The sequence below is a fragment of the Merops nubicus genome, unplaced genomic scaffold (assembly GCF_000691845.1).
Source record: "Merops nubicus isolate BGI_N331 unplaced genomic scaffold, ASM69184v1 scaffold680, whole genome shotgun sequence".
Lineage (NCBI taxonomy): Eukaryota > Metazoa > Chordata > Aves > Coraciiformes > Meropidae > Merops > Merops nubicus.
In genome coordinates, this window is record NW_008580642.1 from 10,995 (window position 1) to 38,555 (window position 27,561).

The 27,561-nt window shown below is 51.5% G+C and overlaps 1 protein-coding gene across 1 annotated transcript in view; it reads right to left on the reverse strand.

The window, feature by feature from the left end:
• Positions 1-24,425: 24,425 nt before the first annotated feature.
• The window catches only part of LOC103778440 (chromosome unknown open reading frame, human C9orf91), a gene marked incomplete at its 3' end in the record, with an annotated part of 11,510 nt that continues 8,374 nt past the window's right edge, over positions 24,426-27,561 (reverse strand). The window contains exons 7-9 of the mRNA XM_008948574.1: positions 27,357-27,542; positions 26,369-26,565; positions 24,426-24,478 (exon numbers count right to left, since the gene is read on the reverse strand). Coding sequence (XP_008946822.1) covers positions 24,426-24,478; positions 26,369-26,565; positions 27,357-27,542 — 436 coding nt within the window. The remainder of the gene's footprint in view (positions 24,479-26,368; positions 26,566-27,356; positions 27,543-27,561) is intronic.

The following is a 27,561-nucleotide window of genomic DNA, read 5'->3' on the forward strand; positions in this document are numbered from 1 at the left end:
GGCTCTGAATAAAATAAAATAAATTCAAGAACCTAATAGAACCTAATAAAAAGTTTTGAGACGTATTAGGATGGTCTTTTTGCTTTGCATCCTGCTACGTGCTACCACCTGGATCATGACAGCAAAGGAGGCAGTGGTTGAGAGGGATGCCCAGTGAAGCAGCAAACACCCACACTGGTCACTGCCAGGTTGGGTTGCAAACCACCACAGTCAGCAGAAGACCACAGCAGCCTCACTGCTGCCACAAGCAGCATCCCAACTGCCATTTCATTGCCCGCAGCCTCCGGGCACCTCGGCTCCAAAATCAAACCTTCCTTAGAGGATGTTTGCAAAGTGGGGCAGGGCCACTGGGATTAAAAGAGTTCTGAGTCAAGTGATCGGTGGGTGCCTCTTGTAATGGAAAGGATATTTCTCTAATTGAGAGAGTTTCCTGGCTCTGACGTAACCGGGGGAATGATTTCTCAATGTGTCAGCTTTACTGTCAAGCCACAGCCACATGCTCACTGTGAAGGCTCAAACTTGTCTTCCTTATGCCATAACAATTATTTATAGCTGGCGTTGACCCAACTGCCACTCTTAGAGCACTTGAGACATTCCCAACTTGAGGATGCCCCTGCACCTCCTGTCAGGGATGCGGCTGAGGGATGAGGAGCAGGACATGGGGGCTCAAACTTGGTCCCTCACCCAGAATGTGGTCAGTTGGTTACTTCCATGCCAGCCACCTCAATCCCAAACGACTACTTTAGCCTTTCATCTCTATTTTCTGCGGCCAAAGGCAGACAGAGGTGACAAGAAATAATGAAGAGTTGCAAAATTTGGGGCACTTTGCATGTTCACCTGAGCTGTAGAATCTTCTAGTCTAGTCTCGTTCAAAACGAGTCCGGAAATTGCTCAGTTACAAAATGTCTATTGCCTTCTACTTCCAGGCAGGCTAAAAATAAAACAAAACCTTGTGCCAGGCCCATTTCTGCTGCAACCACACTTGCCTCAGCAGAGTTAAATGGGGGTGAGCACGGGCCTTTACCATGTTGTTTTTCAGCAGCACAACTTCCAGTCAGAGCCAGAACAGGGAAACAGAAACCAGTGGTGAGCCAGCCGGCCTCAGCACCGCTCCTCTGTGCTCCTCACCAGCAGGTCTCCACATCCCCACCACTCGCCCCATCTCCTCCTGCATCAGCACCAACACCAAGGTGTCTGCAAGGCAGCTCTTAGACACTTGTGTTCGAAAGCCCTGAGGCAAGACCCAGTTCAATCCCACTCCTATAAGGTCCAGCTTTGTGTTCAGGCAGGGGCTGGATGCAGCTTGAAGAGGTTTGAAGCTGTTTTGGTTTTGCAGGGCTCTGTCCTACAGCCTTGCCCTTCCTTGTCTTCTACAAAATTGGCATGTTATTTTGATTTTGCTTGGGGATGATTAATTTCTCCTGCAAGGCCCATGCAGCATGTGTTGAGATGGGGAAGGAACTCTGTTGTTTCACCAAGGGCTGTTCCATGTTGATCAACCAACCTGCTGGACAAATCCACATGCCTCTGCTCTCAGCAGGGTGACAGCCATAGGTGGGACAGAGCTGATGATCCCTGACCATCATGAGTGTGGTGCTGCGTGTTAGGAACAGAGGATACCAGCCAAGAACCAGGGGTCATGGTTTGGAAGCTCTTTTTCCAGGTATTTCACCATTCCAGTACAATGCGGTCCCCCAAGTTTTGCTCCTGGGACACCCATCCCAGCAGCCTCTTTCAGTAGAGTTTGGGGGAAAGGGCAAAGCCCACCCCACGGGGCTGTTTTCCTGCAGTAGGTCCCATAGACAATGGTAGGAAGGAGACCTTCAACTCTGGCAGCTCTAACTTATGCTAGGAAAAAAACCCATGAGCAGCACAAGGACAGGCTGACTGTCCCACGTGGCAGTGGTGTACCTTACAGAAGCCACAAAAGGTCCTTCAGTGTCTCCTACGAGTTTCTGTTGTGCTGAGAGCTGACTGCATCACTGATGTAAGAGGAGAAGGCAACGGGTCCCAGCCTGGGAGTTTTAGAAACCAATGAGTCAAGAACCTTTGAGATATTGCTTGGGTACGGCCATGAGCCAGGGCATGGCTCTTCATTTGGAACATCCTGCAGACTCCTTCCTACCTCCCCTCACTCTGCCTCCCCATCCTTCAAGGATGTATCCATGCACCTAAGGGATGTCGGAGGGCTACACTCAAAATGCACAAATTCATACACACAAAACCTTGGAATTACTTCAAAACACTTAATTCTGGAGCCCTCACGCTCTTGCTGCATGCAGTAGATGTCCCCATGGAGAAGCCACTTTAGCACCATTTGAACCTCCACAGCCACCACACTCATAGAAACTTCTCTAAGCACAACAACAGAGAAACCTCTGCCAACATCTCCAGCCTCTTTTGGCCTGCTTTAGACCAAATCCTTTTCACCCCCAAGCAGGTGAGGGATGGCTTCAGCCAGGTGGAGAGGGTTTGGGTTTCCCTTTCCCAGCTGCTCCATAGCAGCAAGGCTCTGCCCAGGGCCAGCTGGTGGGACAGCTCAGGCATTCACCTCTGGACTTCCTTGTGTTCCTGGTGACTGTGTGCTGAGCCTCTCCCAGCACCAAGAGCAAATTCACAGTTTCTAACGCAATGCCAAACCCATTGCTGCAAAACTTGAGTAACTGTGGCCTCAATCTTTGCAGGTTTGGTGGAGGCACCTCCCTTCCCTCTGCTTTTAAAATAAGGTGACACCACCAGCATTCGGGTGCTGGGGCTCAGAGCTTCAGCCAAGGGGTTTAATGGTTTGCCTGATCCCAAAGCCACGGTCAAGCTCAGAAATAAGAGTAGTCCCAAGAGACCAAACGTACCCCAGTTTCTATTTTGGCTGTGGACTTTATGCTCTGGGTTTAGACCAAACAAGAGAGACACGTCTAAACAGGATTAGACTTTCACTCTCTAATGAGCATTTTGGTGAGAGGTTATTGCTCTGCACTGGGTGACAGGAGAGCAAGAACTGAGTCAATTAAGTGACAAGCAAATTCCTGACAAATAAATGGGAACAAGTCTACGTGGGCTGTGCTGTCGGCACACTGGAAGGAGATAAGGCTCAGCTCCCACTGCAGAGATTTCAGGAGAACTGATAATTTTAAACCTTTGCAATGTCTAGCAGCAGTAATTATATTTCACACCTTGGATGAATAGAAATGATTCTCTAATATCTTACGGTGTCTCTGAGAGGGTGAATTTGGAGCTGTGCATTCCCCTGGGACAGGACGTGCAGGTCACCATGGGAGAAGACACCAGAGAGAGTGAGAATGATGTCCAGATCCTGACTTTTCTCCAACTTTTACTTATTTTTCTAACCAGTTCTGAGCTGAGGAGAAGAAAAAAAAAATAATAAAGAAAAAATCAATCACTGGAAACAATGGGCTGGAAGTCTTCCCAAAATCAAAGCAGCTCTTGCCAGGTTCCTGCCCCTGCTTTACTGAGAACGTTCTGCTGCTGGGATGACTTTGCAGCTCTTTAGGTGGTACCTCAGCCAGGCAGCTGGCAGCAGGGCCAAGGTCCTCATCCTTCCCCTGCTGCAGAGGCTGAGCTGCAGCTTGCAGCAGCGGAGCTGATGCTGCTTTGAGACGAGAGCAGAGACTCTGCACCAGCGCCAGAACTTCTTGCATTCAGTCTCATCCCCACTTCCCAGCAGAGAGCTGTGTGCATAAGCACTGGGCAAGGCTTTATAGGTGGCACCAGGGGTATCAGTGCAAGGACACGTAATTTATGCAGCCAAACCCAACAGCGTTGGGACCTTGAGGAGTGACAGAATTGGATCGTTTCCGAGTCTGACGCCTCTGACTTGTTTACCGCAAATGACTTCAGCAGCCACCCATCAAATCATTTCAGAAAACACATGGAAATATTAAGCAACCAAAAAAAAATTCCACCCCATCTTTCCTTTCAGTCAGATACACATATATAAACATATTTTTGGCTGAAAAAAAAGCAAACAAGAGTGAGTTAAAATGTCATTTGTACCTTTTGTGGTCCCAGTAAAAGTTCCCCATCCCTTCTTTGGCTCTCTCGGTTGCATGTTTGCAGAGAACAGGTGCTGGGGCCTAAGCTTCATCAGGAAATAAAAAAAATGAAGCAGAAGGGAAATTCAACATAGAATTCACGATTGTTCTGAGGTTAGGTTCATCGCCGAGCCTCAGGACTGCTTCCCAGCACATCGTGCCATTGTGACCTTCAAGATAACCGCACGAGAAAGGGCTTTTCAGCACTCTGAATCCTGAAATGACTGACTGCTTACTCAGGCAGCATCCTCCTGGGCAAATTACTCACTTTGTCACCCGTTCTGGTTTCTTTGCTCTCTCGTACTCTCTGCAGCATGATGCTGGAAGGCACCTCCGGGTCAGGCGCTGCCGTATCTTCATCACCATCGTGCTGCTCTCTGCTCAAAGGGCACCTTAGTCACTTGGGTACAAAAAGGATTAAACCCAAGACTCCTCAGGACAGTTTTGTGCATCCTGGTTTGTGTTTGCTCACACAGAAGTGTAAAGGTGATTTATTTTCCTGGCTATTCTTGGCAAAGGTTATCATCCGTCTCTTCCCAGAAATCCACCTGATCAGACAAATACCCACAGGCCTTGTGATAATTGCAGCAAATTTGTCTCTTCTGCACCTCTGTAAAGCACGAGTCTCTCTGACATGAAAAGGAGGAGCAGGATTTAGTCACAGGGGAGTGGGGTCAAAGAGCAGAAATGAGCCAAACATCCCACCCAGCCCATCCTCTGCATCGGCCCCAAACCACTCCATGGATCTCACCTGGGACCCACCAGGGCAATTCCTCACCAACGGCCTGAAGTGAGCTCCCAGATGTTGGGCACATCTGGATTTTGACACCAGTGTGGCTCTAATGCCACTGAGAGCCCCAGAGCTTCAGGGCAGAGACATCTCCTGCTTGACAGGGACAAGGAAGTCGCCTGCCACGGAGACCCCTGACCATGGAAGGTCCTCGTGTGTCCCTTGCCCTGGCACATTCACTGCTCTGCTGGCCCATCCCTAGAGCCCTTCCCCTTCTCCTGACACCTCCCTTCCATGTGGCCACTGTTCAGCCTGGGGATGTTTCCAGCAGGCACCTTTATTCCAGGAAGGTGAGCAATAGTTTCTAAACAACCCACTGTTGATGGCTTCATTAAATGATTTTTATCCCTTCAGAAATGTCAGGCCTGAACCTTTTCTTTGGGTTCTTGCTTTCCTTGCTGTCACTGCTCTGACGTGACTGAGCCTCCTGCTGGAAGGGTTTCAAAAAGGTTGAAAAACATTTTTGACGATGTATCAAAAAAAGTTGTGTTCCCACAGATGCCCCCCGGTAACCTCTTGGCAGCATTATGTACAAACCCATAATTAATTTATGCTGCTCTTGAGCCAGCACTGCAGTGAGAGGCCTGCAGCCCTCAATTTTCCTCTCACTCAACTTTTAACCTCTTCAAGGTACTGTCTGAATACAGTGCTGAGCCCAGCAGAGATGTCCTGGCTCCCAAAACAGCACATTGGGGGGAATGCATGCCCAGAAGACCTTTGCAGACCCCTCTCCACCACCCTGACCACTCCAGGGCTGCCTGGAGGTGGCTCCAACCCCACACTGGGAAATAACAGTTTCCCAATACGTATTTCTGCTCCATCCCCAGACCATGTTATTACCACACTGGCACTAATTTCACATATAAACCATACCAGCTTGCAATAGACATTAAAACTAACTTGAACCTTGACTTTCCCTCAAGTGTCTCTCACAGCCAAAGCTGCAGGGAGGCACCTGCACAAAATCTGCCTGTTCAAACTCAGAAGCAACCAAAGAAACCTTGTGCTCTCTTCCCGTTTTTCCAGTAAAAGGGGTCTGGGAGTAGAAAGGGCTGTTCAGGATGATCTATTCCATTCACCTCATCAGCCACAAGATTTTCCTAATTTTGCTGAGATTTGGAACCACCCCAAGAAAGTTGATAGACTTTTTTTGTTTGGCTGTCAGTGCTGGCTCAGGTTCTCTAATCTGTTTTCACAGGAGCCAGAGGTGTCTGGATGTTTGCACATGAGACACCCCAAAGGTTGACACACAAACCATTTCTAATCTCAGCTGAGAGATAGAAATCCTGCCTGTGTGCTTTGTTCCTTGACAGTGGCAACTCCATTCATCAGCAGATCAGTTATGCTAACAATGCTCATAAATTACTTCCCTGATTATAACAATTAGATCTTGGTGTGAATGTGACTCGTCTAACGTGCCAAGACCATTCATCCGCTAGGAACTTGGGGAAGGTTCTTAAACCTGAAAGATTCTTAACCTTTAGTTAAACCTAAAGGTTTTTAACCTTTAGCTGGTGTAAATCAGGGATAATTCCCTGCTGATTCCACCCAAGAAAATTTTGTTAGTCGTCTGCCTTTATTGTTCTGCTTGTGTTGTACATTTTAAGGAATTTTATGAGTGCCCTTCCTTTCCTGTCCACTTAGGTCTTTTCCCCACCCCCAAATTGTGCTGTATCACGTGGGACCTACATCAACCACCCAGGTCTTGCTTGTTTGCCTGCTGCTTGAAAAGCACAGTTGGTCTAAAATATATCATCTCGCTGAGGACCAGGGCTGAGCTCCTCCTGTCTTCACCTGCTTCCTCCATGAGCACAGACGGGTCTCTCACTCGTGGGGCACCTCGCTTTGCTCACAGCTCTGAGGGACACCACGTGGTTCTCTCACTTTTGTCATTCCACGTGATGAATTCTTTTGGAGCAGGGATCTCTGCTTGCTGACAGGGCACCACGGACTCATCCAGCCTCCAACCTACTTGTTTGTGGTTTCCCACACTCCCTCCCAACTCATTGGGATTCATGTGGGCACAGGGCAGGGAGGGGATCCTGCCCCTCTGCCAGCTCTGGGAGACCCCCCTGCAGTGCTGGGGCAGCTCTGGAGTCCTCAGCACAGCAGAGCCAGGGACCTGCTGGAGCGGGGCCAGAGGAGCCCCAGCAATGCCCCGAGGGGGGAACCCCTCTGCTGGGAGCCCAGCAGGAGAGAGTTGGGCTGGGGCAGCTGAGAGGAGAAGGCTCCAAGGAGACCTTCTGGTGGCCTGCCAGGACTTTGTGGGGGCTGTAAGAAAGAAGGAGACAATCTTTTCAGCAGGCAGGGTGCAAAAGGACAAGTGATGATGGTTTGAAATCAAATTAAGGTGGATTTAGACTAGATATAAAGAAATTCTTTGCTGCGAGGGTGGTGAAACAATGGCACATTGAGAGATGGTGGATGCCTCATCCCTGGAAATGTTCAAGGCCAGCTTGGATGGAGCTTTAAGCACCCTGGTCTAGAGGGAGGTGCCCCTACCTATGAGAGGGGGGGTTGGAACAAGATGATTAAGGTCCCTTCCAACCCAAACCATTTTATGATTCTATGACTCTCACCACCTATGGCAGGTGAATGGGATTGCAGAGGACACAACTCACCCCTCATTCTGTCCTGCATCTGAAGAGGGCTACATGCCTGCCTTCGACTTCCCCATTAGTGCTAAGAGTCCAGAGCCATGGACATGGGAGGGTGGTAAGCCCAGACCAAGATCTCCTCAGCGTAGGGTGGCTGACTGAAGTTGATTCACCTGTGAACAAACAGCACTGAGGAGTTTGCTCAGGTTTAGCTTGGGTCAGCACCACCAAACCAGCTCATGGGAGATATGGTACCTGCAGCACTCCGAGCAGTGGTACCAGGACCACAGCTGGGGGCACCAGGTGTTCCCAGAAGACCTGGAGACCTCCAGGCAAAATGCTTTTCTGTGCTTGGAGAACATACCAGCAGATGCACATAACCAAAGGAAGGCACTGCACATCCTCCCTTTGGATCTTAAAGGTGTCAAACAATCTGTCTGGAAGTGCTGGTCTCTCTCCTCACCTCTGCTCTCAGTCACAAAATAAATCATAGAATCACAGAGTCATTAAGGTTGGAAGAGACCTCCAAGATCATCAAATCCCACCATCACCCAACACTGCCATGACCATTAAACCATGTCCTCAAGTGCCACATCTACACGTTTTCTGAACCCCTCCAGGGATGGGGACTCCAGCACCTCCCTGGGCAGCCTGGGCCAATGCTGAACCACTCTGCAGGAAAGAAATTCTGCCTAATATCAAAACCTTTCCTGGCTCAACTTGAGTCCATTTCCTCTTGGCCTATTGATAATGACCTGAGAAAAGAGACCAACCCCCACCTCACTACAACCTGCTTTCAGGGAGCTGTAGAGAGCCAGAAGGTCTCCCCTCAGCCTCTTCTCTCCAGACTAAACACCCTCAGGTCTCTCAGCCTCTCCTCACCAGCCATGTTCCCCAAACCCCTCCCCAGCCTCGTTGCCCTTCTCTGGACCTGCTCCAGCCCCTCAAGGTCCTTCTTATCCTGTCATGCCCAAACCTGACTGCAGTCCTCAAGCTGTGGCCTCCCCAGTGCTTAGTTCAGGGGCATGTTCCCTGCCCCACTCCTGCTGGCCACACTATATTTGATGCAAACACCAGGATGCTGGTGGCCTTCTTGGCCACCTGGGCACAAATATCACCAGCACCACCAGGCAGTCCTTGTGCTAAAATTCAGAGCTAACCCTCTGGGACAGAGGCAAGTCTCTGCTCTTAGCTCTTCCCTTGCATATAGGTTTCTGGCCACTTTGCCAAGAGGGTTTTTCAGCATTATTCATAAGGTGATTTGCAGAGGTTTGGTAGGACCCACGGGCAGCCCGTACTGGTGACATATTGTGTGACATCTTTGCACAGAGCTAGCACACTGTTCTCACACTAGTCCTTGTCATCTCCTTGCACCCCCCCACGTCCCATCTTCTCCTAAAGAGGCTGATCTTCTGCATAACCAGCTCCTCTGGCTGAGCACTGCAGACCCGTGTGGAGAAGGGCTGTTTCCCTTCTCCAGCCTCCTGCTAGTGCAGCCTTATCAGCACTGGCTCACAGAGCTCTGTTCTCACACTGGTCCTTGTCATCTCCCTGCACCCCCTACATCCCATCTTTTCCTAAAGAGGCTGATCTTCTGCATAACCAGCTCCTCTGGCTGAGCACTGCAGACCCGTGTGGAGAAGGGCTGTTTCCCTTCTCCAGCCTCCTGCTAGTGCAGCCTTATCAGCACTGGCTCCCGGCAGACCTGCTCTGGATACAGCTCACCAACTGTAAGGCAAATAACAGACACCTCCCTACAGGGATACATTCATCACCCGTTTCCTACAGATAAGGACCTGAAACACAGAAGCGTGGTGAGGGCTGGAGGTTCTGCCTGCATCCCCCACCTCCACACGTGGGCCTTGCTCTGAGGAGTGGCCTTTTTTAAAAGCATCTGCATGACTGGCTGAGCACGTCCCTGAGCATTATGCCCAGCGAAGCATCGTCGATCCCTGGAGGCACATTTGTTTTTTTTCCCAATCAGGGCCAAGGCTTGAGGAAAAAAGCTTTTAGAAAGGATGGCTTTGCCCTTGGTGTGCTGAAAGACAAAGGTAGGAGCCTCATCTCGAATGCAAGGTATGCAGCCTGCTTACACGAGTGGATCTGGAAGAGCCCTCTGCTCCCACAGCACTTGTTTTACCTTCAGCCCTCTCCCCTGGCTGTGCCACTAACCTGGGATGACCACTGAAGCACCAGGAAAATATGAAACCCAGCTTGTTTGCTTTTCAACTTAATAAACACACCTCATTTCCCAGATTGCTGGTTTGATTAGCCACGTAGAAGCTCCTGTTTGGACTGTAAGGTGCTTATCTGGAAACAAAGCTCTCGAGTAAACTGTCCCAGACTGGTGAGCTCAGATCCGGTAGCCTCAGCTATTTTTAAGTCTCTGTCTTCTTTAATGCATGGAATTTCCATGCTAGCCCACGAACTCGGTGTTGGATCCAGGATATAAATAGAAATGAGTCTAGCAGGCTGCAGATATAAACCAGTTTGAGAAGCTTGGTTCCAGCTCTCTGCCTACAGCCCTCGCTCTTGGCACTCGGACAAGCAGCCAGTTGGGAGGAAGGACCCAAACGTCACAGCTAATGTGACCATGGCTAACGTGACCATCTTCCCTGCCACTTGGCTTTGCTCACTGTCTGCACACCAGCTATGACGAGGTCTCCTGTTTACAAGGAAAAATGCCTTAACCAGACCAAAAATAGGCTTGGAATCTCCCCTGACGTGGCTCGGCACCTTCTTTGGGAAGAAAAGGCCCATTCTTACACCAAAGTCTGCTACACTTCTGCTGCAAGCTTCTCTGGTTTTCCAACATCCCAATGAGAGAGACTGGGCATTTCTGGGTTCTAAAGCTCCCTGCCTCCCTCCAGCCAAGGATACATAGAGAAAGGAGAGTGGGAGAAAAGAAAAGCCACATGCTGACAGCAAGCAAAGGAAAAGAATATTAGATGAGTGTGGGGACAACGGCTACAAGAGAATCCCTGCATTTCATCAGCTTCCCCAAAGGCTGGCTCTTTAAGCAAGTGCTGCTCAGAGGATTTGTTTCCCTTTTCCAAAATTAGAGTAAACAAGTATGCTGCCAGCTGGCAGCCAGGGAAAATTCTCCACGAGGACACATCCACAGAGCAGCATTCTCCAGAAAGGCTCTTTCCTGGAGCACATCACGGGAAACCACCACGTCATGAATGCTCTGGTCACGTCCCACCAGCAGCTGCCAAGAGCATCTGCACCAGCCCTCGCCTGTACTTCCCCAGAGGTGAACTTCCCTCCCCCTGCCCCACAAAGGTGATTTCGGGTAGGTTTGTAGCAACAGCAGTTGGTTGCTCCTGGGTCACTTCCTCCCACTACACCAGCCTTCAAGAGGTGCAGGGGATGAAAGCAGCTCTGCTCCCTGTAGAAGGCACACAACATCCATCACTTGGGATTAATCCTTCTGGAGCAAATTAATTGTGCTTTCAGAGGACCAGCCTCTGCCCATTTTTCCTTTGAACTGGCATTGCCCAGCCCATCCCTTGGAACAGCCATTGGCCCAGGCTGCCCAGGGAGGTGCTGGAGTCCCCATCCCTGGAGGAGTTCAACACTTGTGTAGATGTGGCACTTGGGGACATGGTTTCACGGTCACGGCAGTGTTGGGTGATGGTTGGACTTGATGGTCTTAAAGGTCTTTTCCAACCTTGATGATTCTATAATCCATGATGAGCTTTTGGCAAGAGGTTGCACAGAGTAGTTATGAAAGGGGCTCACTGCCTCAGATGCTTTGCAGGTGGGGTGCAGCATCCACGCTCCCACTTCAGAAGCAGCAAACAGAGAAGAAGAAATTGTAGCTGTGTCCCTGCCACCACCATGGGCAGAATCCCAAAACCCCAGCTCCCACACAACCCCAAAACTCTGGGAGGGTTTCGAAAGCGACTGGCTCGCAGTCCTGAAGGAAATCTGAGTGGAGCCCAACTCACCCAAACCCCTGTGGCCACAGGACTCTGCCCTCCCTGACACCCTCAGCTCTGCAGGGGGAAACCACACAAGGAGCTTTTTCTGCCTTTCAAGCATGTTGCCATAGCTCCTCTGCCACAGTAATTTGTAATACAGATTTTCAATAGTCTCTGGGAGCGAATGCAAACCCTGACTCCAGTGCCAAGGGACGTGATACAGCAGAGCTGCTGGAATGGATTAGTTGCAGAGCTTTTTATCAACAGAAATATGGATGAATGCAAATTTATAAACCCCCTTTATCTAGCAGTCCATCATAGGAAATTAATTCTAAAGCATCCTCCAGGAAACTCCAGTGTTGGCAAAATTCATCAGAACAACATTTAATCTTTTTTGGTACTCTGTCATTTTTTTTATCACCTTTCTCAGTTTTTTTTTTCCATTGGGTTCTCACAAAAGAAGAAGAACAATAATAACGTAAGGTGGTCAAGGGAAAATATGAGCTAGCTGGGGATATTTCTATGAACAACTATAGTAATGGGCTTGAACATACAGTGAAAGCAGATGAGACAGTAATTCTTGAAAGGTATGTATTTAATAATCCCAAGTCTGTGAGAAGATGATTAATTACCTTTGTAGGCAATTATTTATGAAGATTTACACCAAGGAGGAAATAAAGTTTTCCTGGAATCAATGCATCTTCACTGGTATGTTAAAAAAAAATGAAATTCATAATTTTCAAGGCCTTTTTTCTGACAAAACCTCTAACAGCCCAAACCACAGCAGCCATCTGACTCTTTGCTGTGCCCTCTTCCCACCTGAGTCCTTCCCTACCCCGTGTCTCTTGCCAGCCCTGGGTGTCTGAGACCCTGTTGCATGGGATCCCAGGTGGGCACGGATGGAGACCCACAGCAGGGTCTGTGCCATGGGGCAGCACGAGGCCACGTGCCCTGGGAGCGACCTGCTGCTGGTGCTGCTGCCCTGGGTGAGAGCTGTGACGTGCTGTGGGGTTTTTATCCCTCCAGCTTCCTCCAGCCTCTCTCACAGGGGCTGCTTTGTCTATGCAAAACAAAGCACCATCCCTGCCCAGGAAGGTGCCTTGGCCACTCAGATGTGTTGGGGATGGAGAAACCAAGCTGCTTGCATAAGAGCAGAGCAGCAGCAGAGCCAGGAGTGGAGCTGGCACCTCCTGCCCTACCCCAGGCACCCAACTGGTGTGCTCCTTTAGGAAACCTCCCACATGCTCCATGCCTGGCTTGTCTCACTGTGAGGGAGAAGAGGGAGGGTGAAAAAGGAGGGTTGGCTCTGCAGGGGTGCTGAGTGTTCCACTGGAAGAGCTGAGCGTGGGGAGCAGGATGGACCCAGGTGACCTGCAGAGCATCACCAGACCATGCCAGATGGCAGAGGCCTTTTGGCATTCCTCTACCTCACGAGACATCATCTATCCCTTATAGGGGTGACTCCTGGAGATCTTTTACCCCTGAATTCCCTCACTCCAGCCTCAGCCAGGACAGCACAGGCACATCTCACAGCACAGGTCTATCTTTTCCCTCATCTTGCCACAATTAACTCGAGTGGTGAGATCTCAACTGTGTCTACCAGAGCGTTGGCTGGACTGGACCTACAGAGCCAGCATCTGCTGTGCAGCATGGGAATCTCTGCTTGATTTCTTCTCATTACTCCTCAATAGTTAGCAATCCTTTTTTAATTAGGAACACTTTACTCAGGGACACAGGGATTGTATTCCAGGATCAGGCAGAAACTCCTGGCTCTATCACCCAGCCCAGAAACTGCTGCAGAGAGAGGACAGGCACCAGGAGCTGCTGTTACCTGCAAAGGGACTTTTCCTGCTGTGCAACTGGGAGAGAAGGAGCAGGCTGGAGCTGGCAGCTTTGACTCAGCAGCTGCTCCTCAGTGATCTGCAGCAGCAGAAGTCCTGTTTTGTGGCTCTGATTGACCTCTAGTTGGGGTCAGTCTCACACCACAAAGCCTCAGCTGAAACAAGCACCACAAGCCATTTCTGCCATCGAGTTGTGACTTTTTGTAGCAAATTTTCAGCACTTCTCAGTTCTGGTCAGGCAAAACATCTGATGAAGCAGCTTTCGTGCAGTCAGCCTTTTGTTTTCTAATCCACAGTGATGGAGACTATGGGGCTGAGGGTGCTCCTGTGCCCTGGCTCCCCTCCACGGTGCCAAGTGCTGAATGTGCACCCAGGTAGGGGCAGCTTCTGCCTCACTGCTTTGCTCATGGACCCACCTCCTACTGCCACATCCCTGTGTGAGAAGAGATGATCATAGAATCATAGAATCCTTTAGGTTGGAAGAGACCTGTAAGATCATCAAGTCCAACCATCAAGCCAACACTACTAAGTTCTCTGCTAAAACAGATCAGAATCTGTCAGGGCTGGAAGGGGCCACAAGGATCCCCCAGTTCCAACCCCTCTGCCATGAGCAGGGACACCTCCCACTAGATCAGGCTGCCCAGAGCCTCCTCCAGCCTGGCCTTAAAGACCCCCAGGGATGGGGCCTCAACCACCTCCCTGGGCAACCCATTCCAGGGTCTCACCACTCTCATGGGGAAGAACTTCTTCCTCACATCCAGCCTGAATCTGCCCACTGCCAGCTTTGCCCCATTCCCCCATGTCCTGTCACTGCCCGAGAGCCTAAAAAGTCCCTCCCCAGCTTTCCTGTAGCCCCCTTAAGATACTGGAAGGCCACAATAAGGTCCCCTCAGAGCCTTCTCCTCTTTAGACTGAACAGCCCCAAATCTCTGATTCTGTCCTCACAGGAGAGCTGCTCCAGCCTTCACCCAACACCATCAGCTACTGCTGCTCCAAGCTGGAGAAACTGCAACTGGTTTTCATAGAATCATAGAATCCTTCAGGTTGGAAGGGACCTTTAAGATCATCGAGTCCAACCATTGAGCCATTAGGGCTCTAAAGTCCTAGATGATGCTTTAGCCAACCTGATTTAGGAAGTGGTTTAATCCTCTCAACCACCAGGCCCCATCTCTGGGAACATTCAAGATCAAACTAGATGAAGCTCTGAGTAGCTTGATCTAGTTGGAGATGTCCCTGCTTAAGGTGGGGGGGGTTGGACCTTTGGAGGTCCCTTCCAGCCCAGACATTCTATGATTCTATGCTAAGGCTAGTGAGTGACTTGAAAGCAGCTTGCCTCAGAGGAAACAGCTAAGCCTTTGTTTGGGCCTTTCAAAGCCTCACAGCCCACAACATGAGTCCCACTGGAAGTCTGTTAGATGGTTCTAAAAATCCCACCCTCCCTCCACTCTGAGATTTCAGTATTTCAGAAGCATTGGCTGCCACATCTCTTTGCAAAGACAACAATTTCACTGTCTAATAGGCACAGGAAACTTGATTTCAGCCCCACTTACAGTGCTGTAAATCCAGACAAACCATATTAAAGTCAAGGAGATGAAGTTGGAGACTTAAAACTGTTACGAGTAGAAGTTACATGAAGTCTACTCAGTCAACAGCCTGGCCTACGGCCACCCTGAGCTGGTTTGTAAAGCAGCCCAGAGAAATTTCTCTATAAAGTTTCCATAAATATTAGCAGCTAAATCCCTGGCCTGCTTGAAAAACCTCACACCCATCTAAGTCAGTAGCAAGTGTTTGTATTTAGTTTGCTCCCAAAGCTGTCAGAGCACACCATTAGTGGTTGCAAGCTGCTGTAGGTCCCTTGAAGTCAACCACATTTATCACTGTTACTAGCAGGAGTATAGTAGCAGGGATATAGCTAGCACTCTGGCTAAGGACCAAAATTTTGCATCATCCCTTTTCAAGCAACTGGACAAAATCTGGTCAGAAACCACTGAAAACCTCAGTGCTATGACTTCTCCCTCAATTTTCCACCTAAGCTTCACCTAGTGAAAAATTCCCCATGAGTATGAATTCTAGTGGGTTATTTTCTCCTCCAAGAAACGACTTTTGAGGCTTTCTGGTATTCTCCCACCAGGAAAAAGAGTTTTAAGTAAAAGGAGCTCTTAGGACTCATCAGTTCTTGAGTTATACCCAGTAGATGAGGTATTCTGGGCAATATTCACCAAATCATGCAGCTTATTGATTTTTCCTGGGCTAAAAGCAGCAACAGAGTCAACAGCCAAGCACAGCTTTGGTCCATCCTGCATCCAGCAAACCCCTTGGCACTGATTTCCCCAGGGCTCTTTGTGACTGTGAAGCAAGCTCAGCAAAGCACCAGTTAAACTTTCCCCAGTCCCTGACTGACCACCTCCCAAACCTAATACCCAAGGCAATATTTTCACTCTGGTGAGGAGCAGGAATTAAATACCATTTCATGTCAATAACAACTGGCTATTTAAACACAAGGTCCCGACCTAGATGGAATTTCTTCCCTCAGCATTTCCTATTTGCAGCCCAGAGGATCCTCATCTCCTGTCTCACCTGCCCTGTGCCCAACCACCAAACCACATGGCCCTGGACATAAAAAACCAATCCCCCAGGAGTTTCAGGTGCTGCAAAGGAGTGTAGCCATTCCTTACTGCCATCACTGACAGCTCCTAGTGCACTTTGCTCGTTGTTTCAGCCTGAAAACAAATATATCTGTGGTCCAACCAGCTAAGAACACACAGTGCTGTCAGACCAGACACTTCCCTTTCATCTGCGTGCTGGAGTCTCTCTTGTTACTGGAAGCTCTGTTGTGTGTTACAGGCTGAGGTTTATCACTGGAAATGCATCTGGGGTCATAAAATAATAACCCAAAAGTCAGGAGGATCAATTGTGAACCAAACATCCTTTGCTCATTTGGCTGCCCTGCAGCACTGGAGGATGACTGCACCACAGATGTGCCTCTTTCCTAATAAAAACTGCACCAGATGAGACGATGCAAACAGAGGTAACAGCCAGGGATCAGGGGTAAATGCTTTCTGCTCCAATATTTAAGTATCCTGACTCTAATTTTGGCTTTGGTCAAAAATAGCTCATCTCTTGAAGTGAGGAGCTCTGGTTCTTGGGAAGAGGTGAAGCTGGACGCGGGCAGGGAGGGAGGAAGAGCATCTGCATCACCCTCTGCCACGGCAGCTCCAGGCAGCACCTGCTGACCCAGCCCGTGGGAGCATGGCTGGCTCCATCACTCTCCCACCTCCCACTGCATCCAGCCTGGGGACTGGTGCATACTGGTGTGGTTGTGTTGCTGCCCACACCGAGCGCAGAGCCCAACCACAGCTCTTAGAGAGGAGGCACATTCATGCTTCTGAGTTGTTTCAGATCATGTGAACAGTCAGTTTTAGTTTTAGTTCATAATGTGAACCGACTGAAAATCTGAAACTGGAAAGTAATCAGAGAAGCAGAAGAGTGGGCAGCTCATGAAAGACAAAGGCACCATAGCAAACCCTCCCATGCAGAGAAATAGAAAGTGTTATGAAGAACCAGAGTTGCTACAAAGAGGAGTCTTTCAGAAAATCAGAACAAGCAAAACAAGACCCAGAAATGAGGAGATCTGGGTAAACATCTGAGTGGCACGAGTATTTAGTGATAAACTCAAATGCTTGGATGCAAACTGAGGTGTAGAGAGAAAGGGTTAAGAGAAACATCAAGAAAAGGTTTTCTGTGTTCATCTGGACTAGTTGGAGAAAAAAAAAGGAGACAAAGAGTGAAGTGGAAAGCTACAGGGTTAGATGCTCTTGTTGTTTCAGTCTTCAGAGAAAAAATTCAAGCTTGATTCTCAGCAGTTACCCAGCAATGAGGCAGGAGTACAGCACAAAAGCAAGGCTGTATACTTTTAAAAAAACACATAAAATATGTGGCAGCATTGAATATTCTGGTATTTAATGGGTGAGAGGCTCTGAAGCACTAACAGCCATCCCAAAATCTCCTCGAAGACGGGTCACCCAGAAAGGCAGAGCAAATTGGGTGCTCAGGAAGATGCAAGAGCAAAAGGCTGAACACAGTCTCTACATGAGCCCCCTGAGGCCACTGCGGTGTCAAGACCCAACCAAATAACATTTCTCAAGGGCAAACTGGGTCACCTAACAGCCTTTCTGACAGGCACCTGGCTGTGGGTCAGGAGGCAGCAGACATACCCAGTCTCAGCAGGGCTTTGAGCACGGGTTTACCTGTTTGCCTTTTTTTCATGGGTTTTCAAGGCTGCCCTACGTGCCAGCAGCCTGCTGAAGAAGCCCCACACAAGCCCTTGCAGCTCTGACTTTCACATTCACCCATTTATGTGCATCCAGAGGAGGTGCAGAGGACAGGGATCCTTACCCTGTGCTTCGGGTGCAAATCAGCTCAAACCACGTTTCCTTCAGAGGTTGGCAGTAATTGCTGGAAGTGCCCAGCCAGGAATGATGCCCACAGCAAAGCCAGGCCAGGCCGTGGCTCCCATGCCATTAAAGTGATGAGCAAACAGCAGGAGGTGAAATACACCCCGAGGGATCTCCTCCCTTGGCTCTGCTGCCCCTATTTGCTCAGAGTGCCTGGGGATGAGCCAAGCCAGGCTGGCACTGCTGCCACCCGTCTGCCCTCGCTCCACAGGGCACAGACCAACCCACCGTCTTTCCCTGGGGCTCTTAGAAGCCCCCCCATGCTCCTGAAACCCTGCCCACGATGGCTGGGCACTTTCCATGGCATGGTTATTGATTTATCAGTTACTTTGGTGTCTCTCTTCCTTCACAGCAAGGATGTCACCTTGCCAAGGACTGGGAAAGGCACAGGTGAAGGGGTTTGGGGGTGTTTTGCCATGAAAGGCTTGTGGTCACCTCCATCCCTCCTCAAACTTGCAAATGCCAGGACCAGTTATTCAGAAATATGCTTTTTGCATATTTTTTTGACTGCATCTGGGCTGGAGAGGAAGAGCTGGGCTGGGCCAATGGCACGGGTCCACCAGGAGAAATGAGCACCATGCCACAGCAAAGAGGTCACCAAAGTGACAGGAGCCAGTCCTACCTGAGGAACATTTGATTCAACAGGAATTCCCCACCACAGCTGCCAAGAACAAAGCATCCGGGTTAAAAAACGATGCCAGCTTTGGCTCCAAAAAAACCTTTTCCCTGTCCTGTTATCCACAGCCATGAATAATTCCCATTGCAGGAGCCTCACTGGGTCCCACACCCCGAGACCCCTCCAGCCCTGCACGCCGGACCTCTGGTGCAAAGCCTTGTTTGGACTTGCTGACGTTCTGCTTACGCCTCAGCTCCTCCTGACGCCACTGAGGTTTCCCAGCAGGGGCCAGCAGCCTGCCTGGGGTTGGTTTTCAGCATTTAAGTAAACACCAGCAGCACGGTGTTTACAGAAGAACATTCTCCTGCCTCGCTGCCCCACGCCTGGAGCAGCAGCCGTGATGCTCAGCCCGTTCTCAGAGGCCCAGCCCCCTAAATTTCACCCTTCTGACTTTCTTCTGAAGTGGACCAGACCCCTAAACCCATCTCCCCCAGCTTATTTCCTCCTCAACAAGCAAGTGCTCAAAGAAAGCTGCGACTCTGGAGCTAAGCTGGAGTGCAGGGAGGAGGGCGGGTGTAGCAAGGCTGGAGGTAAAATCCACCAATAAAATTAGGAGATTTAACTGTGGTCACATCACTCCTTGTACCAGCTCTAGCTACATTCACAGTAGAGGTATCTTCAGGTCCACAGGACACAGAGGTGACTGCAGCAGACCTGCTCTGAACTGGAGCCAGACGGATGGCTGGAGGTGAGGTCCCTCTCTGCCTTCACGTTCATGTTCTGTCCTGGTGGGCAGTACCAGAGGTTTAAATGGATGACAGGTTGCCTCCAGCCCATGGATTAATCTGGCCCAATTTTTAGAGGTTCTTGCACTTCTTGAGCAGGAGAATAAAGAGTCTCATTTTTCAGAAAGGCTCAGGCCTCGTGCCAGCACTAGGATAACACTGTCCTGCTTCTCCCAAGGCCCTGGAGTGCTGGATGTTGTGCTCTGCAGAAAGCATGGCCTCAAGTAGTCTGGTACAAGCTGCAAAGTGCTGAGCACTTATGACTGTAATTTGCTGCTCACAAGGGGGATGAGTTGTTCTGGAAGTCTTGCCCAGATTATGGGTTTCAAATATCAGAAAATCTGTCCCTGAGCTCTTAATCCAGTTTATGGTCTCATCAAGAATGGAGCTGAGCCATTCTTGGAAGGAGAACTTGGCAAAAACAGGCTGTCTCCACTGTATCAGTAGAAACCACATGCAAAGCTCAGGCCAGCAAAGCTGGATGGGGGAGTAATGAAAACCTGCAACAGCCTCTGCAGGGCTGAGGGCAGTGGTGGTGCTGGGGCAGCAGCCAGAGCTGACTGCACAGGAACGTGACAACACCAGAAGTCCCTTCTGAGGCTGCTCTCTAGGTTACAAACCCAGATGGGAGCTGAACACTCCTCAGCTCCACTCAAGCTGAGCCTGCCTGTGCCCACGAGCTGTCTTCTGCTGCCCTACCCAAACCAGCAGCTGGGCCCTGGTACCACCAGCATCTCTGAGCATCTTTCCCCTCTGCAGAACGAGGCATGGGGAGAGGAGCTCAGCTCTCCTCTCCCAGCAGCACTGCATCAGTACAGTACCATGGAGGTCAACAGATTTGCTGTCCCCCTATTTATACTTGGTGGGAAGAAAACCAGACCTGATTGTGGCTATTCTTTGTTGAAAGTCTCCTCCAACAATAGCTCTCTTTCAATCACTGATTTACTGCCCATCTGTGGCTCCAAGGTAAAATCTGTTCAGCTGTGGATCTGAAACACTTCCCCTTCACAGCTAGTCCTCAATGATCCTTGCTGTTCTCTGGCAGCCAGGCTGAATCCTCTCTCCATTGCCCACAGCAATAAATCATACATTATCTATGCTTGAATTTGGTGAAGTTGCTGGCTAATGATGCGTGAGAAAGAAGAGGACTCGGCTGATGGAGTCTTAGTTGTGCTGCTCAGCAAAACTGGTCGAGGTGGAAAAAAAAGGAGCTAAGATGGATTTTTTTCCATTAAAAATCAGCTTGCCTGATTTAGTGCATGGATAGGAGCAGATGCACAGATTAAAATCATGATGCGTTTGTGGAGCCTCACACATCAGCAAGGGAAATGTGAAGTGGAAGAAGAGCTTGAGAAGAGTTTCCTGCAAGCAGGCACCACGAGTGGCAGAAGAGAGCCCTGGCAGGAATGTGTGGGCACCTCGCTGGGGGTGGAGATGTTCCCCCAGCCCAGGAGAGCTTGGGCAGGGCCAGATGTGCAGAGGTGTGACCCACAGGACAACCTCTCCTCCAAGGCCTCTTGCCACCAGCCTTTTCTCTTTAGCTTAGCACCATCTAGAGGGATGTGTCTGCAAACCCAAGGCTTCAGCTCTGCAGTGGCAGAGGGAACACCCATCTGACACACGGGGTTTGGAGCTGGGGGAGCCACACAGCTGGAAGCAAAGAGCAGTTGACTCCTCCAGCCACCTCCACTGCTACAGCACAAAGCTGAGGTGCAATCACTCCCCTTGTCCTGGCAAGCTCTTCTGTAGGATGGAAAGATGGGTCCTCCAGAGAGGATTGGAGGCTGGAAGGGTTTAGGGAGGGAGATCTGGAGGGGGATGCTCAGGATTTGGGGGTCTTTTTGTTTCTTGATTTATTTCTTTCCAACACCTACAGATCTGGCATCACACACTCCTGCAGGCTTCAATGGCTTATGGTGGTGTGGAGCCTCTGTGGTTTAGAACAGAGATTGCTCCTCGTGCCTGGTCATGCCTTTGCCTTTAATTAACACCACACAGCAGCACGACAGGACAGCAGGTGGACTAAAGGTTTCCATGCTGCATCTCACAGTTTTCAGCCCAGGGCATCAGAGCTTACCCAAATCTCCCAACATGGAGCACAGAAGAAGACGGAGGGTGGGGTGAAGTGATGTTAGCTCCTCCCTATCTCACACTTTCTTGTGCAGCAGCCCAGGCTGCAGACTCTGCAATGCCTGCACTCCATCAGTCACATCTCTGACCAAACTCACATAATCCAAGGCAAATCCCTCGAAACCAAAGTCCAACCTGCCTGAATCAGCGAGTGCCTGCTTTGGAGATAGGAAGCCCATTGCCCTGGTCAAAGGGCAGAGCAGAAGCTTTCAGAATTCACCTGGCTCCAAGAGTAAGGAGTACACAGCAAGGATACACAAAACCTGCATTTCTTTAGAAATCAGCTGCAGTGGACAAAAATCAAGCAGTGCTAGAGGTGGTGTGGGGGAAAGACCCTGAAGAAACCAAGTCTAGTGCTACTTCTTGCCTCTTGCCTGCTAGGGACATCACCCTCACCTTCCCCTGATTACAACAGGACATGGTGTAACAGGGTTTGAAGGTCTGGCTGGGGGAGGGAGGGACATTTTCAACCCTGCAATGCTCAGAGAGCAGCAGGAAAGGAGAGGAGACCTCCCTTTCTTCACCCCTGGTCCACACAATCTAAGTGAAGCTGCAGCAACCCTCTCCAGCTCAGCTTAGACACCCCAGCACCAGGGTTGCCTCCTGCATTTCAGACCCAGGTCCTCCATCGGCCACAAAGCAGCTCCTCCAGCCTGGGCCAAGCCACCTCTCTGGCACGGCTGGCTCAAACCTCAACGCCTCTGCCTGCAGCTGACGCTCTGAGCACTTTCCAGGAGGAGCAGAGCTCCCAGGGCAGCACACCCAGCCCTGCCCAGAGGCTGAGCCAACCTCCCCACGCCCGACCCGCTCCTACCGGAGCAACCAGCCCGCGGGAGGGACGGGAGGAGGAAGCTGTAAATAAACCAAAGCGCTGCAGAGCTGCCTGCGAGAGGCTGAGAGAGGCTGGCTGGAGAGGAGAGCTTTGCTGAGCCCCAGAGAAAATGGTCTGAGTCATTATCAACGGTAAGGAAACCTCTCCTTTGAGGCGAGAGAGCTTAGAGGGATTTCTGCACGGTAAACACACCGCTTATTTGATGGCCTTGGTTTCGGGAGGGGAGAAAAGCTGCTGCTGGAGTGGTTGGAGACACAGCGACTCCCTCTTAGCCCGTTAAATCCGGGCGCCTCCATTTCCTCTGTTGTTTTTGGCCCATAGCCTGGGACGGGTCCAGCACAGCCCCCAGCTGCTCCTCCTCGGCGAGGGGGCTCTCCAGGAGGGGCTTTGGGGTAGCTGGGGTCTGGCACTGCTGCAGCCAGCAGACAGGTCTCTCTTTTCCTCCCCCAGCCTGTCGCTATGTGGCCAGGAAGCTGAGGACCCTGTGCAGCCAGGAGCACCGGGAGCCACCGCCCTGCCCGGCACAGGCAGCCCCCCAGCACCACCACAGTAAGTCTGCAGCTGGAGGGGACAGGGACACCTCCATGCCTCAGCCTGGACCTCCCTGGGGATGGAGGGACCTTGGGGGGGGTGAGGGGACACCTCCTGTTGCTGCCCACTGTCCTGCCTGCAGGGGAGATGTGCTGGGTCCCCATCCCTCCCTGGCTGTGCTCCAGTGGCCATGGTCTTCCTCAGAGCTGAGCCCTTTGGCTGAGAAGAACCCTAACAGGGACAAGTTGCAAAAGTTTCTTCCCTTTCCTGCTTTATCTTCCTTCACTGAGTTTTGCCTTTAAATGTCATGGCTGCGTCCCAGCCCCACAGAGAGGGTGAGCAAAGGGCAGCCTGTGGGAGGAAGGACAGACTTTGGGAGTTCTCAGAGGGGTGGCTGGAGGTAACCTGCAGAAACACCACTTCCCTAGAGCTACATCCCCCTGGGGCAATCTTTGTTATTCCAGACACCCTGCTAAACACCCGAGTGCACCCCCACACGTCCAGCTGGCAGGGAGAGTTCTGCCCCTGCTGCAAATCCTCCCCCAGCCCCTCCCTGGCCCATTTAAGGCACACAAATCACTGTAACTTTGCAGACTGCTCATGCAATGCCCCTGAGAGCAGCTGCTCCTCCTGGCTGCCCCCGAATCAGCACGTACCCACCAAGGACCTTCCTGGCTCCTGGTCCATGCCCCAGGCTCAGGGGCTGCTCCTGGTGAGCTCTTCTCACCATGGAGCTGCTCCCGCATCCACCGCGTGCTCCAGTGTCAAAACTCAGGAAGAAATCATTTTTGCAGAGCAGACAGAGGAGCCTCAGCATGGGGAAGCTCTGCCCCAACAATACCAGTTTCACTGGTTCAGCTGAGTCCTGCTCGCTCATGTGCAAATGTGCCCAGAGCTGCACCCAGGCACAGGCACGTTCCCAGGCAGCTGCCACGGGGGTCAGGCCGTGCCCCGTGGTCTCCTACCTCTGCCAGGAGCTCAGGGCTGGCACAGGAGACTCGCAGGGAAGATGCAGGGCTGAGCCATTCCAATTCTGCTGCTCCCGTGTGCTGGGTGCAATGGGAGGAAAGGGAACCACCTGCCTACAGGGGCCTATAAAATCTCCAGCATATCACCTCTCCCCTAAAACAGCAGCTGGGTCCTCAGTGGGGTGATGGAAGGGGTGGCTCCCTTCACTAATGCCTTGACTAAGTGCAGCTGAAGAGGCAGAGTGTGAGTTATCTGGCCTACAACAGGAGCCAGGACTTTGCAGCACCCCAGGGAGAGCTGTTCCAGGACAGGGCATGAGGAGCGTACAGCTCAGCAGAAGACTGATCTGGTTGGGAAATGGGGATGATCTGGAGGCACTGGTGGTGTCCAGGTTACAGCGTGGAGACCATGGAGCTTTAGCCCTCCTTGCAGCCAGGTGGGCTCTGCTGGAGAGCTCTGTGTCACAAACCCACCCCGACTCCCTCGCTCTCACCTGACGTTGGTTATGGTTCCCATCAGGAGGCTTTCCAAGCACCTTGCCAACTCACAGCCCAGCCTTGTCCCTGCAGGAATAATCCTTCCCCCTGGCTAATCCTGAATCCCTCTTTCTTTGATGTTTGTGGATTTGCAGATGTAAAGGCAGAAGTACCAGCAAGTCCCCAAGCAAGAGCCTCGCTTCCCAGGAGCAGCAACCCCATCCAAGACCAGCCCTGCAGGTCCTGAGGGTAAAAGCCCTCGTGGTCCTGCCCTGAAGGCCACGAGCTTTCTTCCCACCAGTTTCCCCAGGGAATCCATTTGCTGGGAATCCTGTGACCCAGGGATTAGAAAATACCAGTCGATCCCTCCTGTATCTGCTCTCAACACAGACCCACAACGACACAGAGCCCTGATCAATCTGTTGTTACCAGAATTCTCCATCTGGCAGGAAAAAGAATTGCCACCCTGGCACTTTTGGGCCCTGGAGTGCCAGGGAAGAGCATGAGCCATTGCAGCCTAGCAGCAAATCAGGTTTTTGTGCTGTGAAACCAAGTGCTCCCCATGACATCCGTGTGTGCTCCATTTCCACAGAGGTGGAATCAGCTCCCGAGCTGGAGTGAGGAGCCTTAGCACTGAGGTCTGTGGAAACCCCATGACATTTTGTCCAGCCCCCTTCCCAGTGAGCTGGTGGAGCTGCCCTCCCTGGGACACCCAGCCCGTGGTGGAACCCCCCCCATGCCCGTCACAGAGAGCAATGACAGCAGAGTCCCAGACCCCGCCTGAGCGGGGAGGAATCTGCCCGACCCCCTCCTGTGACAGCCCCAGCTGAGCCACGAATAAAGGTGGATGGAAGAGGCTGCCTGGGAGCACGGTGGCTGTTCTCCTGGGGGGTGTTTGCTGTCACGGTGGTGTTGGGATGGATGGGTGCTGGGGGATGCACGTTGGTCAGTGCTGAGGCTGGGGTGGGAAGAGATGGAGCTGATCTCACCCCTCCTTGTGCTAAACACAGCTGGGGAGGGAGCAGAGTCATCCTGCACCCCTGGGGAGAGCTGCCCACAAGCTTCTGGCTCCCCAGGGTTCAGCAAGAGGCTGAACCCTGAGTGATGTTTTGGCTTTTGGTACCAAAACTTCTCTGGCACAGTGCCATAGGATGGGGGGATGCTCGGTGGCAGGATGGGAGGTCCACAAGGGAGGGGTGTGCACAAACCAGGGACCTTGACTTTAAACCCCTCCTGGCTTTGTGCAGGGCAGGTGTCCCACGTCTCTGTTAAGATGGGAGAGGCACAAGCCCTGCCCCGGGGGCTGTGGGGCTCTGCAGGAGATGGGGAGGAAGGGCTGGGAGGTGGAGAACAGGCACGAGAACCACACACACACTTCTAGCCACAGCAAGGCTGGAAAACACAGAACTTAGGATTCTTTATTCTGGCCCTTGGCCACTTCCTAGGACAGCTGTGACCACCCAACCGTGTGGTTAGGGGGTCTGGTAAACCTCAGTGCATGCAGCCCCCTGAATTTCATGGCAATACCTGGCTCTGGGGACAGAGGGGGACACCAGCAGCCTCTGGGCCATGCAGCAGCTTTCCATTCCTGGGCACCACCTGAGCACACCACCTCTTGCAGGCTCACAGCACTTCATTTCCCATTCCCTCAGGGACTCCACACAACTGCTGAAGTCTCCTGCCCACCCCTGGCTCCTCTGCCAGGCTGTGTGCAGACATTGTGAGGAGAAGGGAGGGAAGGACAACCAAAGGCAATCAGCCTGTCCCAAAACAGAGCAGAAAGGAGAGCCTCAAGAGAGACGTCCTCCAGGATGCCCTACCCAGGGCCTTCTTTAAGGCTTAATCCCATGGATCAAGATGTCCATCACCATCCTCCCAGGGGAAGCAGGGGGTACCAGGCACCATCCTGAGCTGGTTCTTATGTCACGTCTGTCTTAAGTTCCTGCCTGTCACAGGACAAAGCTCACAACCCCTGACAGCCACATGACACAGACATAACCCAGAGCAAACATCACAGCTGAGCCCAGCTCTGCACAGCTTTCCCCATCTCCCTTCTGCTACAACACCCCACGTCCTTCCTGATGGAGGCACGGGGCTCACCCTGCAGGTATTTCCCATTGCTCCACAACACCCCTAGTAAGAGAAGTGGGAAATTTCCCTGTCCCTGGGTTGTTTCTCACCCCCAGAGCAGCTCCTTCACACCAAGCTGGTGGGCAGGCAGGTCTCAAGGGTAAGCAGCTTTCTGGTGAGTGTCTTGAGTGTTTTATTAGAGCCATAGTTCCACCCTGCTCATCCAGCTGAGGGATTGCAGCCTCTCCTCCTCCCCAGGGCTTCTTCACACGGCTGTGTAGGGGCAGCTTTTATTTCAGCACCTTCCAGCCCCCTGTGGTCCCCGGCCCATGAACCAGCTCCGGGGCGTTTTGAGGGCGGTGGTCTGGATGAACTGGCAGAGACAAGGCAGGGGGCTGTGCTCCAGGTGCCCCCCTGCCAGGGCCCGAGGGAGCTGCCCAGTGACCAGCAGCCGGACGTAGCACCCGCTGAAGATCACCAGGAGCTGCTGGGCCATCACCTGGAACGAGCACAAGAGATGTCAGAGCTGAGCATCCACCTGCAGGAAGAGTGGGTGATACATCAAATACCATTTGCTCCCTCATTCAAGGACTGTCCTTGTCTGAAAGGAACAGGATGAGAGCCAATGACACACATAACTGTCCTAGATCCCCTTCTGGTCAGCGGTGCTGGCACATTGTCCCCACGGGGGAGTGACATGAAATGACCACTCAGTGGTGGGTGGCTGGACAGCCAGGCTGCTTGGGGACCTGCCTGCTCTGTCACTGCTTTGGGGCTTGTTTTTTGCCTGTAGACAGCCAGAGAGCTTCAACCTGCAGGAATGTCACCTGCACCAAATGCACTTAGCAGCAGTGAGCAGAAAATTAAAATAAATCAAAATTTTCCCTTTTGAAGCTTCTTGCTGAAAAAACATTTGTTGCTCAGCAGGGCACAAGTCTTTGACAGCATATTTCATGGAGGAGACATGGCCATGGGTCATCCCCAGCCCAGACACAGGTGCTGGGTCCCTGCACAGACCCTGGGAGAGGTTGTCTTCCAAACAGGGACCCCACCACCACCACCAGCAAGGAAAAGCCCAATCCGTTAGTTCCACAAGGATTAAGCACTAACTGCTCAGCAGTGTCAGGGCTGGAGATGGTGTGTGTGGACCTACAGGCTTCCAGGTGCTTCTACTGGTGAAAAAGGAGGTGTCCCCATGGCTGGCAAGCTGCTGGGGCAAGAATTGGAGTCGAGGTGCCTGGGAAGGTGATTTGGTGGCTCTGTCCATTGGGGAGGGATGTTTCCCATTACCTCTGGTGGGCCCTCAGGAACGAGGTGGAGCAGCTCGTTGCAGGTCACAGGCTTTTTATTTAGGTTCACTCCACTGGATAAAAGAGGGGACTCTTCATGGGAAGCCTCCTCCTCTGTGCCCCGCTCGGGCTGAACCACAGCCTCCATCACCACGCAGAGCTGGTCCAGGCTGTGCTGCAGGCTCGGCTGGGGAGGGGAGAGAAGT